Here is a 19,999-nt window from a genome sequence, read left to right as displayed (position 1 = left end):
ATTTCGGTTTTTGCTCATAACGCGAGAGAGTTATACAGGAGTTTCAGTAGTAGTCGCGAGACTAGTCACGTATTTAATTTAATGCTATACACTTGTAATTTTATATTTATTAAAAGGTCAAAATGAAATCTGCTGTAAATTGTATCTTGAAATAGAGTAAGACATGTTAACTTTACATTTAGACGACTAGTTACATTGGCTAGCTAACTAAACTTGCCTCCAGTTCTCAATTCTCAATGGCTTCACCGGAGCCACTGCAATAACAGCAGTCTAGCTATTTAGCCAAAGTTAACGTTAGCTAGCTTTAGTAGTTGTTCGGAAAGGGATATAGAATATCTAGATACCAAACGAGCTGTTTTGCTTCCTGATTTCTAAAGAAAATTTACTGATCCATAGCTAAAAAAAATAGTCGAAGGAGCTATTTTACAAGCTTAACCAGCTAGCTAACATTAGCTAGCTAATTTGAAAAGACTTGGTTTAGGAAGCTGGTCTAGCTAACTATCGATAGCGTGCAGCCAGCTAGTTAGCTTCGCGTTGTTATCGTCAGCCAGCTAGCTATTTTTCACCAGCACTAGCTAACTAGCAAGTTTTTTAAAAAAGTAAAGTGTCAACAGCTATTGGATTTTGAGCTGGGTTTTCGTTTCCTTTGTTTTGAAAAGGGACTTAATCTGGTGCTGTACCAGATAAAGGCTTTACAAGCCGTCGTGGTTTGCTGGATGGCTCCTCAGAAACCGAACACGGGGGTTGGTAGTTCAGGCGCAGGCCACGTTATGGGAACCGGTACCGGTTGCAGAACCAACGGTGCTGTCTACCCGTCTTCAGCTGTTATGATGGCCTCGGTGAAGAAGCCGAAGATTGAACACATTCAAGCCGACCATGAACTGTTCTTGCAGGCCTTCGAAAGTAAGTAGCTAGCTACAGCTAGTTTGTTGATTCAGAAAAAAAACGAGGGGAAAAGTGAACTAGCATAACTTATACTGTCACGATAGACAAGTAGTTGCGTTTGTTGTGTGGTGAACATAGTGAATTATAGCTAAACAGACAGCTTGGTAACACACTACTGGGTCGTTAGCTACTTTGGAGCTAGTGCTAGCAAAATTAAATATTTAGCTACATAGTCTACGCATGTGTTATCCACAGTAGGCAGGTAACTGTTAGCCATTTAGCTAAATGTGGTGTTCAAGGTATTTCGAGTTACTATCGTGGTTTGTTAAGATGGCTTATCACAACAGGGCTAACTACCAATACTAACAACTGATGAATAGGTAACGTTAGACTAGTTAGATTTGGTGCAGACCTATTTTTATACAGTTTATGGTGCAGACTCCTCTCATCAAGAGAACAAGTTTTTAATGTTATTCAATATCAACTGAATTTGCTTGATTTCTGGATAGGAAAATCGCTTATGTTACAATATCGGTATAATATCGGAGTGGGCAACTTTCTATTCGATGCAGCAAGCCATTTTCAAACTGGCAAATGTTGGATAAAATAAGTTAAGACAACAAAATTTACTAGTTGGCTGAAATGGGAATATGGGGTTTCAGTGATTCAAGACATCTGCTTGTCAAAGTGGCAAAATGGGTTATTGCAACGTAATGTTATCTAGTTACTTCTAATTTGCATCCCCTGAGAATGATTCACTGTTCTTAGACCAAAAGGTAATCTTCACGGGAACACGAAAGTTATCGTAGCCTACATGGCGCCTAACGTTATGCGTCGAAATTCGCTTAGAACATCATTGAACTCAATTCTTGTCTTTAGACACGTTAGTTAAATGATAGAGTTCAACCTTCCCGTATTCCGCAGGATGCCATTTTATGGTAAAATCTGTCAATCATGACTGGTCCATTCGTATGATCTAGCTAAGTCTTGTCTGATATCATTCCCCTCCAGTCTCAGTTGAAATGAAAACAGATTGCCAGTATCTGATTTTTAGGCAGTGATGTATGAAAGCTAATTTGGTGAGCTGTCAAATGGGGTATATTGTGCAGTAGCTGTATAATCAATATTTGTTGGATGCCACAGTGCCATACTAGTTAACTTGAACATGCAGGTAATTCGTTCAATATAGGCAGTGGTTTGACCACTTAACCAACCAAATTTTGGTTATTGACCATATCACTGGTCGTTTTCCTTTAAAGGCTGTCAAAGATATGTTGAGTAAAACCTGCTAAAATGGTCTTTGAAATACAACATGCTTGTGCTCTACTCCATCACACTAATAAGAACTGGCTAGTCTCCAAAGTGAAGACCGTTGGCTTGTAGCACATTGGTTACATTTTTGGCTGAACTGGAAAACCAATGACCCAACCAAACATGGTAGTGTGCAGATTGGTAACATCTTGTTTTAAATTTGCAGAACCTACTCAAATCTATAGATTCCTTCGCACAAGGAATCTGATTGCGGTAAGTATGTTTGGAAACTATCTTAAGCTGCTCTTCCAATGCAGTTATCAAAATAGAAGTTATAATGTTATTTAACCTGATTCAACATTATTAAAATTATATATTAATTACTTTAAAAATTTCTTTCCTCCTTCTCTTAGCCTATATTTTTGCACAGAACTCTCACGTACATGTCCCATAGAAACTCAAGAACACACGCCAAAAGGTAAATGTAAATGTAGTTAATTGAATGTCTTTGTTTTATTCATTATTTTAATGTGAATTCTCTGTAAATTCTAATTGGCACCATATTGCATTGGTCCTTGTTGGCAGTTATTTAAAATTTTCAAGATCCTGCCTGCCTTTGCTTGCTCAGAATGGTCATATGTTTTGTGCGTGAAAATTGCCTCCATTTAAAAAAAAAAAAAAAAAGGCACTATTAGGTGTAACGCAAACACAAATTATAAAGCACAACTGTAGTATAGTGGGTGAGGAACTGGGCTTGTAACCTGAAAGGTTATAGGTTCGATTCCCGGGTTGGACACTGCCATTGTACCCTTGAGCAAGGTACTTAACCATCATTGCTTCAGTATATATCCAGCTGTATAAATGAATGCAATGTAAAAAAAGTTGTGTAAGTTGCTCTGGGTAAGAACGTCTGCTAAATGCCTGTAATGTAATGTATCATTTCCCTGTGGCTTTGTTGTAGTTCTGTATACTGGTAAATGTTTAGTACCATTGTTGCACCGATGTGAGATACATGTTTGTCATGAAGTCTTTCCAAAGTTTCTTAAACAAATGCACCATTAACAGTGGCTTATCCTTAAACGGAAGCAAACTGAGTCCATCTTTTCTCTAAAATTATATTTTGACTTGTTTCTGGTGTTTTTCTATAACTGTAAATACAGAACCAAGTGAAACTACTTAAGATGGAATTCCTGTTCTTCTCGACTATTGATGGTCTTCCTTGTTTATAAACAATGTATAATTTTAGTCTGCCGTTTAGTTTAGTTTGTCTTCTGTGTTGCTGTGCACCCACAGTACCGAGTAGAATATACGAATAGGGTTTGTGATACCAATCTTTGGAATTCACACCACTGTTCAAGCATTAATCCTTCCGTATGCACTGGGTGTTTTCACCAGTCCCATCTGTGCAGTGAAGATGTAAAAAGACACCGGTTATGCAACTGGGGTCTCAGGATGAGTAGTATCGTTTCCTGAAGCCTTATCTGTGATGAGTTGCTCTTGCAGACACCGTTTCCTCATGCTGAGAGAGAGAGAGAGAGAGAGAGAGAGAGAGAGGTCACGTCAGAATCTCTCTGCATAGCTGGCATCGGGTCTTCTGTTCCTTAACCAGATGCTAAGTGAATCGCGGATGGACCTTAAGCACAATACAGATCAGGGACCTAGAGTGAGATATGTCTGGTCACTTCTCAATAGCAGGAGCTTAAATCCTGAAAATGGCAAAAATTTACTCAACGAAGGCTGTAATGTAGTAGTGAAAATAACCAGGGTCCATATGATACATGCTGTCACCAGCTCAGGGAAAGAGTTCTCTCCATGTGATGTCTAGCATTCCCAGTTTGTCCACCCATGCCCATTTTGCTCCCTGGCATAGATTAGTAAAGCAAAAGGGGAATTCTTTATTTAAATGGTGGCACTTAATGTAAGTGATGTGGTGGTAGTTTTTCTTGAGAAATTTGTCTGTTCAGCCACATGAAAATGAGAGCGCATGGATTTATTGCTGTTTTGCATAGGAAATTACATTTCAGGCATTTAGCTGGTGCTCTTACCCAGAGTGACTTGGAATGAGTGCAAAATGAAGAAAAGGTCTAGGTCCATAAATCACCTTCATCACATGTAGCATATAATTAGAAGCGCAACAGCTGAGCAGTGACCCTCCGTGGTGGGTAATCCTTAATCCTTCGTCACTAGAATTAACACGTGGAAGGGAAGTTATTGAATATAATTTTATATAAACTTTATATAATTTTATATAAATTTTATGTTTTTATTTTGGGATGGGGGAATATCGGGCAGATGGAGGGGGAAGAGGGGAACAAGAATCGGGAATCAGAGGGGAGAAGGGGAGCAGAGATATAAATTTCCTGATGAGAGGTGGTCAGGCTGTTCCACCATTGGGGGAGCCATTAAGGAGAGGAGTCGAGGCTGGGAGGGGCGATGACCTCGTCGCCTCAGAGATGGGAGAGCTAGGTGCCCAGTGACGACAGAGCGTAGAGTTTTTGGGTTGGGGTGTCGGGCTGGACCATGGCCTAGAGGAATCAGTGTGCAGCTCCTGTAGCTGTCTTGTTCGCCAATTAATATGGCAAATTAATCTTCAGCTAAAAAGTATTGAAACTGTAGCAGTGTGACTATGCCACTAGCAGCAGTTCTGACTGTCATCTGATCACAATCCCAATAATTATAACTGTATGAATGTTGGCAGCTTAAAAACAGCCTTGCAGGAATTTCACACCCTAAACTGTAATAATATTTGTCCATACTGAGGAACTGAGGCCCGTGGGAGTAGGTGGTACTTTTTCCCACTATGTTAACTTCATGTATTTCAGCCGGTTTAAAAAACAGGAATTTGGAGCGATTGACGGTTTTGGCACGATGCATTGCATTGTTCTAAAAATATGACTGATTAACTTGGAATTGAGAAATGTCTCACCATATAAAGTGAAGTATGTACAGCATTTAGCTGGTGGTCTTGGATTAAAAAAATAAATAACTAAACATTTTTATTTGATAGTGAGGATTCTTGTGTGATGTCTCTGTTTATTATGCGGAAACCTCGGGTGCTGAATGATAATTAAAGCTGTGATGCAGGTGGATAGTAGTGTTCATTTCTTATCAACCATGTAGCACAGGTTTCTGAATCTTTCACTGAGGAAAGAAGTCTTTGAAACGGCTTTTCAAATGTATAAATCATAAATACAGCAAACGATTAGAATAATTTTGTCTTATTTTACTGTATGTGTTCTTACTTAATTTTTTCATGTTAAAGAAGTTGAGTTTGGTGAGAAGGATGTGGAGGACTACTTAGGGACTTCAAAGCAGTCTCTCTCTCCCCCCTCCCTCCCTCTGTCCTCCTCCCTCCCTCCCCCTCCCCTCTCTCTCCCCCTCTCTGTGCGCTGACCCCTTTGGGGGCTTACGTGGTTTCTGCTGTGTCATTAAACCCCGTTTTCTGCGTCTTCAGAAAGTCTTTCAAAGTGGATGACCTGCTGCTGAAGGTGGAGAAGATGAAGGGGGATCAGGAGGCGCTCAGGTAACTGATCCCACGCGGTGAGGTCATCGCCGGAGCCCCGTGTTTCAGATGGCGCGCCCTTCATGAGGGCTCAGATTTGCTTCACCGTCTTCATCTCTGTCTCCCCAGTTTGTCATCTCATCTGCAACTTACATTTACTGGATTCTTCCATAAGATAGGTATGTGTGGTTTTTTCCCTGTTTGTAGATCAGCTCCCGGTTTGCTGTTATATTAAACTGTTAGCTCTGCTGATAATTACAAATAGCCAGTATTATCAATTATAGTTTGCTTTATTGTGACTTTCAGATATTCTAAGCAGATGCCAATAAATTAATGCTACAACTACATTTTTTATTCTTTTTTTTACTTTACAGAAAAGCCATCGCAAAACTCAGAGAATGAGCAGAACTCTGTGTCTTTAGAGGTGCTACTTGTTAAAGTCTGCCATAAAAAACGAAAGGTAAGCGTCTGGGAAACATTTAAAGCGGTAACATCTAACACCGCCGAAAGTCAAGGAAGTTATCAGCACTCGTACGTCGCTGTTACGGCTCCTTCACCGAAATGTTGAATGTGTCTGAGTAAGGTCTGGAATTGTGGAGTGGGGTGGGGCGGGGTGGGGGGGGAACCAGAATGTTCCGTTTCAAGCTCTCATTGAAAGGGCAGGCCCTCTGTTTCCTGCGGAGTCCACGCAGTAATGACTCGGCTGCATTGCTCATGAGTCGGATGGCAGTGGTGATGCGTGGGCACTCGTGTCACGAGCCCTGTTTCTCTCTGCCATCGTGACTGGCCCACGGCCCTTGTGTTCGGTCTGTCATACGCCCCGCCCACAGTACAGTGTGACCCCCCCCCCCCCCCCCCTCGACTGCTGTTGGTGTTCAGTGTGGCACACCAGCCCTCCCCCCTGGCTGCTGTAGGTGTTCAGTGTGGGGCACACCAGCACCCCCCCCCCCCCTCCCCTCGGCTGCTGTAGGTGTTCAGTCTGAACTGGCACACCAGCCCTCCCCCCTGGCTGCTGTAGGTGTTCAGTGTGGGGTGCTGAGCTCTGCTTTGAGAAGGACTGGAGGAGAGACGCCAGCGTGGGTGTGCTGTCCGTTCAGAGAAACACAACGCACTGCAGGAGGGTCAGCCTCATTCATCACAGCAGCGCCCCACCAGAAAATGAGTTCATGACCAAGGCTTTCTCGGCTGCTTTATTTTGGATTATTTTCAGGTTTTTTTCAGCAAGCATCTCTGCAAAGACCTGTTGTCTGTTAGTTGAGTCAGTTGTACGTGTGTGTGTGTGTGCTTGAGTGGGAAGGGTTCATGTGGGCACTCTGCTTGTGTGGCTACTGACTGAGTGAGTAGTAGTTCGTTGTTCATCATGTGTCATGGTGCTCACTTGCGGAATTTGTTTGTTGTGTTCGTAGGACGTCAGCTGCCCAGTTAAACAAGTGCCTACAGGTAAAAAGCAGGTGCCTTTGAACCCGGACTACAGCCAGGCCAAGCCCAGCAGCTTCCCCTCCCTGCTGGTGTCCAGCAGTGAGTTTGAGCCCAGCAACAGTCACATGGTCAAGTCCTACTCCCTGCTGTTCAGAGTGTCCCAGCCGGGCAGGAGCCTTCTGAACGGCCTTTCCAACGGGGAGACTGATGAAAACATCGGCAAGTATTTCACCGCACTCTTAGCGCAGTCTTGCACATTCCTGTTTACAGCGTTTGTGTGTGTTTCTTTTTGAATGGGGGGGGGGGGCTAAGCCCCTTTTCCTATAAAGAAGTAATTCATCAAAATATATCCATGATGTGTGTGGTCCTGCCTGCAGTCAGCCTCCACAGGGTTAGGCTTGGATCTGTTGGACTCTCAACATCTGTTTACTCGGCCCTGTAATTTCTGTTCCCAGATGTTGCGGAAGAGCTTCCGAGCAGAAAGAAGAGGAGCTCCTCCCACAGAGACGGTGAAGAAACCAGCTTTGTCGCACAGATGACGGTCTTTGACAAGAACAGGTGATCAGAAGACAGTTTGTTTCTTCTGCCTTCTACCTCTGGCTTCCCTCAGAGCTGTTTGTTGTCCTCCTGTTTGTGTGTGTGAGCTATTATGCTTTAAGTTGTGTTCTTGAAGTCGGATGAAGAGTATAGCACTTTCCATTCCATCTCCGCCATTTTGGTCTTCATCAGCAGCCCTCTCATTATGGACGTGGATGATGGCCATTTGTCTTCAGGCAAAACACGTTTAACCTTTTTACAGGAGAGTTCGGATGGAACAGTGAGGATTCGCCTGTAATAGTAGTCATTATGGGTCGGTTTCCCAGACAAGGATTCAGCCAAGCCTTGCACTTGAAAACATTTCCCCAATGGAGATTTGGGAACCAGCCCTACAAGTCTGCCACAGTTGTTGAAAAACTGCCATTACTGCAAATAGAAGAAGAGTGGGGAAGAGAGGGAAGACTGTGGAGGGAGGCGGTGGTACATATGCACCAGGGCACAAACGCTTGTTTTGCCGAAGTGGAAGATGAGCCGATATCGCCATGTGAGGAGAACGCCGGCGTTTATCTGATCCGTGCCGGCCTGGTTACGACAGAGAACGGAACACGATGAACGCAAAGAAATACCCAACCGGGTGGCCGTATTGCGTTTCCACTCGGCCACCCGGTTGGGTATTTCTTTGCGTTCATCGTGTTCCGTTCTCTGTCGTAACCAGGCCGGCACGGATCAGATAAACGCCGGCGTTCTCCTCACATGGCGATATCGGCTCATCTTCCACTTCGGCAAAACAAGCGTTTGTGCCCTGGTGCATATGTACCACCGCCTCACCTCCACAGTCTTCCCTCTCTTCCCCACTCTTCTTCTATTTGCAGTAATGGCTTTTTAAGCCTGTCTGTCTCTTGTTCTCCTTTCTTTCTTTTCCTATCTTTTCCCCCATCCTGTCAGGACGGATTAAGGTGTACGTAACTATTGAGTAGCGTGTGGCAGATGCTGTGTCTGAAATGGAGATTAACGCAAAAAGTGGGTTCACTGCCATCTTCCTGTAGCATCGGCATAGTGAATAGTAAAATATCAGTTACGTAGTAAAACCTGACTAAAACTCCTCCAGATATTGGTAGGGTTTGCTGGATTTTTTTTTTGTCGTCCAGTTTTTATAAATCTATTTGCACTAGGGTTTCTAAATAAGCGCAGGTAGCCTTCTGCTATGACGTTCCCCAGTTTCTCAGTAAAAGTGCATGCCCACAGTTAACTCTTTTTAAGAGGTTTACTTCTGCTCCTGTTTTCCTAAGACTGACTGTTTGCTTTTTCCAGGCGCTTGCAGCTGTTGGATGGGGAGTACGAAGTGTCCATGCAGGAGATGGTGGAGTGTCCCGTAGGCAAGAAAAGGGCCAGTTGGGAAACCATTCTGGATGGGAAGGTGTGTTCTGATTAGGGGTGCAAAATGCAGAAATTCTGCAGCCCGTGTCAGTAATTAATAAATTAACTGGGCACTGTGGCTGATGCTGATAGCTTCGTGCTGTTCATTCCAGCACAAACGCAAACTGCTACCAGGTTTCCGCGTTTGTGGAAGAAGTAGATGAGCGCATCCAGGTGTTTTTTCCGTCTTTCATAAATGATTGCACTCACCCACCATTGGCTGATAAAAATTAAGAGTTTCAGGTGACTATGGTTAGGCTGTTCTTTTTGGAATGAGGTTTTCCCTTGATACGCAGCATTAATGGCGCATGAAATACATTGGTGGCTCTATCGCATGTATGTTGCATAGTAATATTGGCCATAACTTATCAGCTGCTATTTATGAATTTATTTCAAGTTATTAATGGGCCATACCCGTGCCACTTGGATATTATTGTACATCCCGTAGTTGTGGAGAGAGTTTTGGAGCCATCCTGACTGGCAGTCTGGTGATCCTTTAGGGAAGGTCTTCCATGTTTGTATATTTAGTGGACAGCTTGAGGGATGCCCTTATCATTCATCACAGGGTGGGCTATGGGCAGAAGAGTTGGTGAGTGGCTCACACTGGGGGGGGCGGGGGTTTGGGGGGAGGGGGAGCGAGACGGTGCTGATGTTGTGACCGTTTTTTTTGGCTGCTCCACAGCGGCTGCCTCCGTTTGAGACCTTCTCTCAGGGACCGACGCTGCAGTTCACCCTCCGCTGGACCGGCGACGCCCACGACCGGCCCACCGCCCCGGTGGCCAAGCCGCTGGCCACCCGCAACTCGGACGCCAGCGCGGTGGAGAGCCGCCCCAGCATGCTCAGGCCTGCGCCAGTCGGTGAGAGAGTCCCCCCCCCACCTTCATCCACGTGGAGCTCACCTTCAGCCACGTGCTCATTTTTACCTGTTTCTGACACCCAAACCGCCCCCCCCCCCCCTTCGTTCTGTTCACAGCTGTGAAGGAGTCGATTGCCACAGATATTCAGGCAAGAAGGGAGCAAATCCTTGTTGAACCTCGTCAGAAACTGCGTATATTTTATCAGGTGAGTAGTGGAATGTGATGGTGGGTGGGGGTGAGGGGTGGCAAACTCAAACGTAAGCCTGGGCCTGGTGCTTTGAGCTTGGCACTACCCTCTGGCTGGCTGCGTTTTAAACGTACATATCTTGTTTTAAACGTATCTTATTAGCCTCATTGACTGCATCAAGCAGGCATTGTGTGGAGCTAGTTAGCTGCTGGTTTGTGGGGCAATTGCTTAGTCACCAGCTGCTTTTCATTTGCTAATTAGGGCTTGTAGTCTGGCTTGGAGCGACGCTATATTAGAACTGTTTGGAGTTAGTTGGTCAGAAAGTGCAATCAGGATTCAGCTGTGCAGGACCCGCAGAAGTTCTCCTAGAGCGGGCTAAGTATCTGTTTTTTGCCATTAGTGTAGCTAGATTAGACTTCTACCTGTTTTGTAGTTTGCCCAGCATTAGTTTTGGTGTTTGTTTGTGAAGTGTAGTTTGAAGTGTAGTATCTTATTAGCCTCATTTGCTCTTAACTGACTGCATCAAGCAGGCATTGTGTGGAGCTAGTTAGCTGCTGGTTTGTGGGGCAATTGCTTAGTCACCAGCTGCTTTTCATTTGCTAATTAGGGCTTGTAGTCTGGCTTGGAGCGACGCTATATTAGAACTGTTTGGAGTTAGTTGGTCAGAAAGTGCAATCAGGATTCAGCTGTGCAGGACCCGCAGAAGTTCTCCTAGAGCGGGCTAAGTATCTGTTTTTTGCCATTAGTGTAGCTAGATTAGACTTCTACCTGTTTTGTAGTTTGCCCAGCATTAGTTTTGGTGTTTGTTTGTGAAGTGTAGTTTGAAGTGTAGTACCTTATTAGCCTCATTTGCTCTTAACTGACTGCATCAAGCAGGCATTGTGTGGAGCTAGTTAGCTGCTGGTTTGTGGGGCAATTGCTTAGTCACCAGCTGCTTTTCATTTGCTAATTAGGGCTTGTAGTCTGGCTTGGAGCGACGCTATATTAGAACTGTTTGGAGTTAGTTGGTCAGAAAGTGCAATCAGGATTCAGCTGTGCAGGACCCGCAGAAGTTCTCCTAGAGCGGGCTAAGTATCTGTTTTTTGCCATTAGTGTAGCTAGATTAGACTTCTACCTGTTTTGTAGTTTGCCCAGCATTAGTTTTGGTGTTTGTTTGTGAAGTGTAGTTTGAAGTGTAGTATCTTATTAGCCTCATTTGCTCTTAACTGACTGCATCAAGCAGGCATTGTGTGGAGCTAGTTAGCTGCTGGTTTGTGGGGCAATTGCTTAGTCACCAGCTGCTTTTCATTTGCTAATTAGGGTTTGTAGTCTGGCTTGGAGCGACGCTATATTAGAACTGTTTGGAGTTAGTTGGTCAGAAAGTGCAATCAGGATTCAGCTGTGCAGGACCCGCAGAAGTTCTCCTAGAGCGGGCTAAGTATCTGTTTTTTGCCATTAGTGTAGCTAGATTAGACTTCTACCTGTTTTGTAGTTTGCCCAGCATTAGTTTTGGTGTTTGTGAAGTGTAGTTTGAAGTGTAGTATCTTATTAGCCTCATTTGCTCTTAACTGACTGCATCAAGCAGGCATTGTGTGGAGCTAGTTAGCTGCTGGTTTGTGGGGCAATTGCTTAGTCACCAGCTGCTTTTCATTTGCTAATTAGGGCTTGTAGTCTGGCTTGGAGCGACGCTATATTAGAACTGTTTGGAGTTAGTTGGTCAGAAAGTGCAATCAGGATTCAGCTGTGCAGGACCCGCAGAAGTTCTCCTAGAGCGGGCTAAGTATCTGTTTTTTGCCATTAGTGTAGCTAGATTAGACTTCTACCCGTTTTGTAGTTTGCCCAGCATTAGTTTTGGTGTTTGTTTGTCCGCAGCTCCTTCACGTCCACCACCACCCTTCCCCACTCCCCCAGCTCTGTTCCCTCCCCTTGTTTCTCCACTTTCTCTCCCCTCACTGACTCTGATGTTTCCCAGCTCCTACTCTCCCACCGCCCTACCACCTGTGCTCTTGACCCCATCCCTTCCTCTCTCCTCCAGACCATCACACCTGACATCCTCCCATATGTCACCTCCCTCGTGAACTCCTCCTTGTCTTCTGGATGTTTCCCCTCTTCTTTCAAGCTGGCCCACGTCACCCCACTGCTGAAAAAGCCCACTCTGGATCCCTCTGTCATCCAGAACTACCGTCCTGTCTCCCTTCTCCCTTTCCTATCCAAAACAATTGAATGAGCTGCTTCTAATCAACTCTCCTCTTTTCTCTCCCTGAACAACCTCCTAGACCCCTACCAGTCTGGCTTCAGACCTGGCCACTCGACAGAGACCGCACTCCTCTCGGTCAATGAGTCGCTTCACGCCGCACAAGCAGCCTCCCATTCATCTGTCCTGATCCTCCTAGACCTTTCTGCTGCCATTGACACCGTCAACCATCCCATCCTCCTGTCCTCCCTGGCAGTTATGGGGATCTGTGGCACAGCACTTAACTGGATTGAGTCCTACCTCTCCGGTCGCTCCTTCCAAGTCGCCTGGGCTGGTGCAGTATCAGCACCTCGCCCCCTTGCCACAGGAGTTCCCCAGCGCTCTGTCCTTGGTCCCCTCCTATTCTCCCTGTACACCCAATCTCTTGGTCCTGTAATCTCTGCCCATGGGTTGTCCTATCATTGTTATGCCGATGACACCCAACTCTTTCTCCTTCCCGCCCTCTGACACTCGGGTCTCTGCTCGCATCTCTGCTTGCCTGAGGGACATCCAGAGCTGGATGGATAACCACCATCTTAAGCTGAACCCAGGCAAGACGGAGATGATCTTCATCCCTGCTCCATCCTCTAACCTTCTCGACTTTTCTATTTCCCTGGGGGACACTGTGGTGTCATCACCCACCGCAAAAAACCTTGGAGTGGTGATGGACAACAGACTGTCCCTCTCCCAGAACATCACGGCGGTGAGTCGAACGTGCAGGTTCTTCCTGTACAACATCCGGAGAATCCGCCCCTTCCTCACCACCTACGCAACCCAGCTCCTGGTTCAAGCGATGGTCCTGTCCCGCTTGGACTACTGCAACTCGCTACTGGCTGGTCTGCCAGCATCCGCCATCAGACCCCTGCAGCTCATCCAGAATGCTGCAGCGCGTCTGGTCTACAACCTCCCCAGACATTCCCATGTCACCCCCCTGCTCACTGACCTCCACTGGCTGCCTGTTATGGCTCGCATCAAATTTAAGTCCTTGGTGCTTGCATACCAGGCAGCTAAGGGGTCAGCACCAGGGTACATTCAGAGGATCATCAGACCCTACACACCAGCCAGACCTCTCCGTTCGGCCACCTCTGGACGCTTGGCACCTCCCCCTCTTGGCGTCTGCACTTCCCGCTCCCGTCTGCTGTCTGTCCTGGCCCCTCGCTGGTGGAATGACCTCCCCGTGACGGTCAGAACAGCAGAGAATCTCACCACTTTCAAACGCAGACTGAAGACTCATCTCTTCAGGCTGCACCTCTCCCCACCCCTCTCTAGCCTATAGTTCAGCTCACTGTATCTAGCTAGGATAATTTGATTATGTTAGTGTATCTGGCAGGATTGTTTTTGTATGATTAGGTGTGATTCCAGTGCTAGTTTGTACTTGGTAGGATTCTTGCTTGCTGAACAAGCTTACTCTACAGGGTTGGAGTCCTGATCGATGTGGTCACTTCTGGCACTACGATCCTTACTTCACTCTAGTGTTTCTTTTGCGCCTCTACATCATGAAACCTATGCACTTGTTGTACGTCGCTCTGGATAAGAGCGTCTGCTAAATGCCTATAATGTAATGTACATTCAGCACCTCCTGAACCCCGTGTTGATCTGTTCCCCCCCCCCCCCCCCCCCCCCCCCCCAGTTCCTGTACAACAACAACACCCGGCAGCAGACGGAGGCGCGGGACGACCTGCACTGCCCCTGGTGCACGCTCAACTGCCGCCAGCTCTACAGTCTGCTCAAGCACCTCAAGCTGTCCCACAGCCGCTTCATCTTCAGCTACGTGGTGAGAACCCGCAACCTCCTCTCCTCTTCTCTCTCGGCTGTGCCGTGTGACTGGCGTCTGCTCGCTGGGTCAAGGGCGGATGTAGCGTCACAGACGCTGCTGCTCCTGATGTGGGATGGGTGCTGCTCCTGTTGTGGGATGGGTGCTGCTCCTGTTGTGGGACGGTTGGGAACTGGGTGATAATTTTTAGAGGCCCGCTGTTCAGGCAGTGGTAGAAAACGTGTTGGTGAAGTGTTGTGCTTGGGTGGCAGAAGATGGCGTGCTGCGTAATGAAGAGTGTGACAGGCTGTCCTCCTCCTCTTCCTCTCCAGCCTCATCCTAAAGGAGCCCGGGTAGACGTGTCCATTAACGAGTGCTACGACGGCTCGTACGTGGGGAACCCTCAGGACATCCACAGCCAGCCCGGCTTCGCCTTCAGCCGCAACGGCCCCGTCAAGAGGACCACCGTCACCCACATCCTGGTGTGCAGGTAGGAGCCCTACAGGGACGCCCATCACCCACATCCTGGTGTGCAGGTAGGAGCCCTACAGGGACGCCCATCACCCACATCCTGGTGTGCAGGTAGGAGCCCTACAGGGACGCCCATCACCCACATCCTGGTGTGCAGGTAGGAGCCCTACAGGGACGCCCATCACCCACATCCTGGTGTGCAGGTAGGAGCCCTACAGGGACGCCCATCACCCACATCCTGGTGTGCAGGTAGGAGCCCTACAGGGACGCTTGTCACCCACATCCTGGTGTGCAGGTATGAGCCCTACGGGGACGCCCATCACCCACATCCTGGTGTGCAGGTAGGAGCCCTACAGGGACGCTTGTCACCCACATCCTGGTGTGCAGGTATGAGCCCTACGGGGACGCCCATCACCCACATCCTGGTGTGCAGGTAGGAGCCCTACAGGGACGCCCATCACCCACATCCTGGTGTGCAGGTAGGAGCCCTACAGGGACGCCCATCACCCACATCCTGGTGTGCAGGTAGGAGCCCTACGGGGACGCCCATCACCCACATCCTGGTGTGCAGGTAGGAGCCCTACGGGGACGCCCATCACCCACATCCTGGTGTGCAGGTAGGAGCCCTACGGGGACGCCCATCACCCACATCCTGGTGTGCAGGTAGGAGCCCTACGGGGACGCCCATCACCCACATCCTGGTGTGCAGGTAGGAGCCCTACGGGGACGCCCATCACCCACATCCTGGTGTGCAGGTAGGAGCCCTACGGGGACGCCCATCACCCACATCCTGGTGTGCAGGTAGGAGCCCTACGGGGACGCCCATCACCCACATCCTGGTGTGCAGGTAGGAGCCCTACGGGGACGCCCATCACCCACATCCTGGTGTGCAGGTAGGAGCCCTACGGGGACGCCCATCACCCACATCCTGGTGTGCAGGTAGGAGCCCTACGGGGACGCCCATCACCCACATCCTGGTGTGCAGGTAGGAGCCCTACGGGGATGCCCATCACCCACATCCTGGTCTGCAGGTAGGAGCCCTACGGGGACGCCCATCACCCACATCCTGGTGTGCAGATAGGAGCCCTACAGGGACGCCCATCACCCACATCCTGGTGTGCAGGCAGGAGCCCTACAGGGACGCCTAACACCCACATCCTGGTGTGCAGGCGAGCCTCTTCCAGCCCAGCACCGGCTGTACTGCTGGGGGTTTGAGCCTGAACTCTGCAGCTTTCCCTACTGAGCGGAGAGGACCGCTCAGACTGTCTATACTGCAGTCGCACATGAGCGTATTACTGTCAGTTAGTCTCTGGAGAGGGTTTCATGGAGCACCAGAGGGTGTTTGGGTTATTGGTCAGGCAAACACTACTAGGGAAGTAACGATACATCGATCCGGATCAGTGTATCTGTTCAAAAGGGAAACAATCTGTACGTTCCAAAAATCGACCCGTATCGTTCTGAATCATACCAACATACTTTTTTTAAATGTCCATGATCTTGTGCAGTTTTCTCTCTAGCAAGACTTGCGATCATTGTTTAAGTCTCTGACTCATCATCACTCACGAGTGTTGTTTTTCCTGCTGTTAAATGTGACCTCAGTAAGTTTTTGTCTGCTCTCTTTAAAAAAATAAATAAATAAAATAATGAAAAAGATTTGTACAACTCTGAATCCAGCTGCATGCACACAGGTGACTGAGCCAGTGCAGTTTGTGTCCGGCCCTGCCGCTGGGTGTTGGGGTGGGTGAGTGGCCACGCCCCCTAAGGCCACACCACCACCCCCTCAGACTCCTTGTGACTCCCCCGCAGGCCCAAGCGCACGAAGCCCAGCCTGTCGGAGTTCCTGGAGTCGGAGGACGGGGAGCTGGAGCTGCAGCGCACCTACATCAGCGGCCACAACCGCCTGTACTTCCACAGCGACAGCTGCATGCCCCTGCGGCCGCAGGAGATGGAGGTGGACAGCGAGGACGAGCGAGACCCCGAGTGGCTGAGGGAGAAGACCATCACGGTGAGACGCCCCTGCGGACACCCCCCCCCCCCCGTCTGCGTTAGAGCACCAAATCAGCCCCCCCCCCCCCCCCCCCCGCCCCAGCTGGCTTTAGTCGCAGATGTGTGCGATTTGGGTGTTAATACCTACACTGTGGACGGCAGTGTAGTATATAATGGGTAAGGAACTGGGCTTGTAGCCTAAAAGGTTGCAGGTTCGATTCCTGGATAGGACACTGCCGTTTTTGCCCTTGAGCAAAGGTACTTAACCTGCATCGCTTCAGTATCTATCCAGCTGTATCAATGGATGCAATGAAAAAGTTGTGTAAGCCGCTCTGGATAAGAGCGTCCGCTAATTGCCTGTTTTGTTATGTAATGATGGACTGCTTGCCTACGTCCTCATTAATTTACTTGTCCATGCATATGGCACTCTGAGTGGTTCTGTATGACAACAGCTGTACCGTGACATAGCTCAGCTGGGGCGACATAGCTCAAGCGGTAAGAGCGCTTGTCTGCCAGTCGGAGGGTTGCCGGTTCAATCCCCCGCCCTGGGCATGTCGAAGTGTCCCTGAGCAAGACTCCTAACCCCTAACTGCGCTGGTGAATGCGAGGCATCAATTGTAAAGCGCTTTGGATAAAAGCGCTATAATATTGCAGTCCATTTACCATTTACCGGTGGTTTCTGTGAGTGAACTGGGCATTTGATCTGGTTTGCGGTTGGTCGATGGTCCCCTCTGGCCTTGCCTCATTGTGTTTCTGACCGTTCTCCTCACAGCAAATTGAAGAGTTCACCGATGTTAACGAGGGCGAGAAGGAGGTGATGAAGCTCTGGAATCTGCACGTGATGCAGCATGGGTAGGTGGCTGATAAACCCTTTAGTCCGAAAGAAGAAAAGCCATTTTGATTTTTGTATGAAGGCTCCTACCCTGAGATGTGTATGAATACAGATTTATAAGGGAGTGAACATTATGGATGTCTGTTAAAGCCACTGCTGTGTAGAGCCGTCTCATTGTCTGCTGTTTATGGTAAATTCGTTTTTTATTTGTTGTTTTTTGTGACACTGAATGGAATACCAAATTGTACACTTCAGCAAAGAAAAAAAAAAGAGAAATCCCAAGGTGCCAGACCTTGTGTGTAAACCTTCACATAAGTCTGCCGTTTCTTGCGAAAGAACTGGTGATATGGCTATTTTGAGTGAATGAAAGTTACATTTTGCGACCTGTATCTCAGTTTAGGAGCCCTGTATATGAGAGAACATTACATTCTTGCCATTTTATATCCACCTTGATCATTACAGCCATGCTAAAAATGGGCTTTGTCGGCTCTAGTCCAGGTAATGGGTGTCTCACAGTCCTTCTCCCCCCAGATTCATAGCAGACAATCAGATGAACCAGGCCTGCATGCTGTTTGTGGAGAAGTGCGGGCCCTACATCGTGGAGAAGAACCTGTGCAGGAACTTCCTCCTGCACCTGGTCAGCATGCACGACTTCAACCTGGTCAACACCGCGACCATAGACAAGGCCATGGGCCGCCTGCGGGGGATGCGGGACCCGCCGGAGAACGGGTGCGACACGCCCCGCGCCGACGGCGGCAGCTGCCTGGGGGACGGGGACGATGACGACGCCGCCAACGCCGTCGAGGAAGCTTCCGGAGATCCCAGACACAGCGAGCACCTGAAGCTCTGAAGCTCTAAATCCCTGGCGGAGGGGGATAACCTGGGACCTGGGGGCAGACCGTGGCAGAAGAACAGGCCAGCGGTGGACTCGGGGCAGACCGATGCATTCCAAGCAGGGCGCTGGGGGGGTGTCGTGCGCACGGTCCGTTTCGGTGCCCCCGAGCTGTCGATCGATCGCCTTGACGAGCCGTCGTTTGGAGAACGTCCCCTTTTTGTCCTCGTTTCCGTTTGTGTCATTTGCATTCACCTGTGTCACAGTCTGGGTTGGAATACTTGTCCCCCTTATCAGATAGTTGTTAAACGGTGTCATAAGAATACTGCATGTATGGTATGGCTGCATTATGATAAACGATCATGACTATGTCCCGTCTCTCCTCTCTTGTTAACAGTTGGCCATATGATTCATTTGTAATGTATTTTAGCACTTGTCTTGTTCTAGGTGCCTACTTGGGGTGGGGTGGGGGGGTTTAATGTGTTTGAATAGAATCTTTTTAATGCAGCGGTTGCCTGATGCATTCTGAAGTTTTAAACGGAGCTTTTTGTTTTGTTTGTTTTCTTTTACATTTTTTTGTTTTTTTTAATTTTTTCTGTGAAAGGTTAACCTCTTGCAGAATGCAGTGCTGAGATTTTTGAGTAGTGCCAGGTCACTAAGGGCGGCCCATCCCGACGCCTGGACTCGCTGCTCACTGCAGACACGGCAGTGCACTTCCGCCCACCGCCGCCGCCACCGCGGTTGGGCGCGGAAGCGGCCTGCCGCCGGCCTTCACACAGGGTACTTTACTGACACGAGACCCGTGCGCGAACACTGATCACTCATGAAGATGTTTACAGATTTTCCAGTGGAAATGCAGACTTATTTTTTGTTTGTTTTTTGTTTTTGTTTGTTTATTACTACTACTTGGGGTCCGAGCTCTGTCGGCAGGACCCCAGTCGCATCATGATGTCTGTATGATCGCTCATCGCACACTTTCACGTTCGGGGGGAGAAAAAAAAAAAACACTGAAAATCCTGCTTCGCCCTGAGGAATGCTCCTCACTCTGGATCATGGCAGAATGAGAAGTCATTAAACCAAATATGGGCAGTTACCGCGTAATATCAGTGGCTTTAGCCAATTATTTTGCTGCGCTGTGGAGAACAAAGATTCGATTGGTTCAAATGTCAGTGATTGACAGTTCATTGTAGCTCCGCCCATTATGGGGTTCATGAAACACCTCTAGTGTCGTGACAGAGCCGTTAACTCCCATGAAAAGTTGTGTGTATAGAGTAGTAATAAGCAGTTGTGTGCCCTGCTCTTGGGAATCTTGCCTAATCAAAGGAAAGAAAGTACTTTCAGGGCAAACTCGGTATGCCAGGTTGAGAATTGTGTATGTTGGGTCCACACTCGGTTCATTTTGGGGGTTACAAGCCAAAGGGGGAGTTTTGGTGCTATTTTCTGTGAAATACGTCATGCTATATACTTGCTATTTTCCTCAACAGTCGCTTTAATTTGCTAAAGCTGTGCACATGTAGAATAATGGTGGTTTTGGGAAGACCTATATTTCTCACACCGACGTAGGGAACTATGCTTTACAGCTTCAGAAGGCATTATTTGCACACATTGTTTTGTCGCTGGCCCAGAAGAAGAAAAAAATCACCAAGAAACAACATTGTTAAATTTGTTCGAGTTGTGAATTTTGTAATAAAGGGATTACATAAAATCCTGTTTTCTATTTAAAATAAAAGTATTTTGTACCAGGTGTTATTTTTTTTATGATAGAAAAGTGCACTAACTAATCCATTGCATGCATGATTGTGGTAGACATAAAGGCAGTGAAAAGGGAATATCTTATTAAATCATTAATCCTATTTAAA

At 47.7% G+C, this 19,999-nt stretch overlaps 1 protein-coding gene across 2 annotated transcripts; it reads left to right on the top strand.

Moving 5' to 3' along the window:
* On the top strand, window positions 1-19,884 carry suz12b (SUZ12 polycomb repressive complex 2 subunit b). 2 transcript variants are annotated; one of them, XM_035403670.1, is made up of 17 exons: window positions 3-156; window positions 660-903; window positions 2,363-2,409; window positions 2,550-2,614; window positions 5,591-5,659; window positions 5,768-5,817; window positions 6,013-6,098; window positions 7,045-7,276; window positions 7,513-7,615; window positions 8,906-9,011; window positions 9,693-9,867; window positions 9,984-10,072; window positions 13,897-14,040; window positions 14,352-14,509; window positions 16,297-16,495; window positions 17,249-17,328; window positions 17,825-19,884. In XM_035403670.1, the coding sequence occupies exons 2-17, from the start codon at window positions 717-719 to the stop codon at window positions 18,156-18,158; spliced, it is 2,124 nt and encodes a 707-aa protein (XP_035259561.1). In that variant the 5' UTR covers window positions 3-156; window positions 660-716; the 3' UTR covers window positions 18,159-19,884. The 2 variants fall into 2 exon arrangements, with proteins under 2 accessions (XP_035259562.1, XP_035259561.1); XM_035403671.1 differs by having other exon boundaries at window positions 1-903; window positions 17,840-19,884.
* The last annotated feature ends 115 nt before the right edge of the window (window positions 19,885-19,999 follow it).

This window comes from Anguilla anguilla, chromosome 2 (assembly GCF_013347855.1).
Source record: "Anguilla anguilla isolate fAngAng1 chromosome 2, fAngAng1.pri, whole genome shotgun sequence".
Classification (NCBI taxonomy): Eukaryota; Metazoa; Chordata; class Actinopteri; order Anguilliformes; family Anguillidae; genus Anguilla; species Anguilla anguilla.
This window is presented reverse-complemented; position numbering and strand designations above follow the sequence as displayed.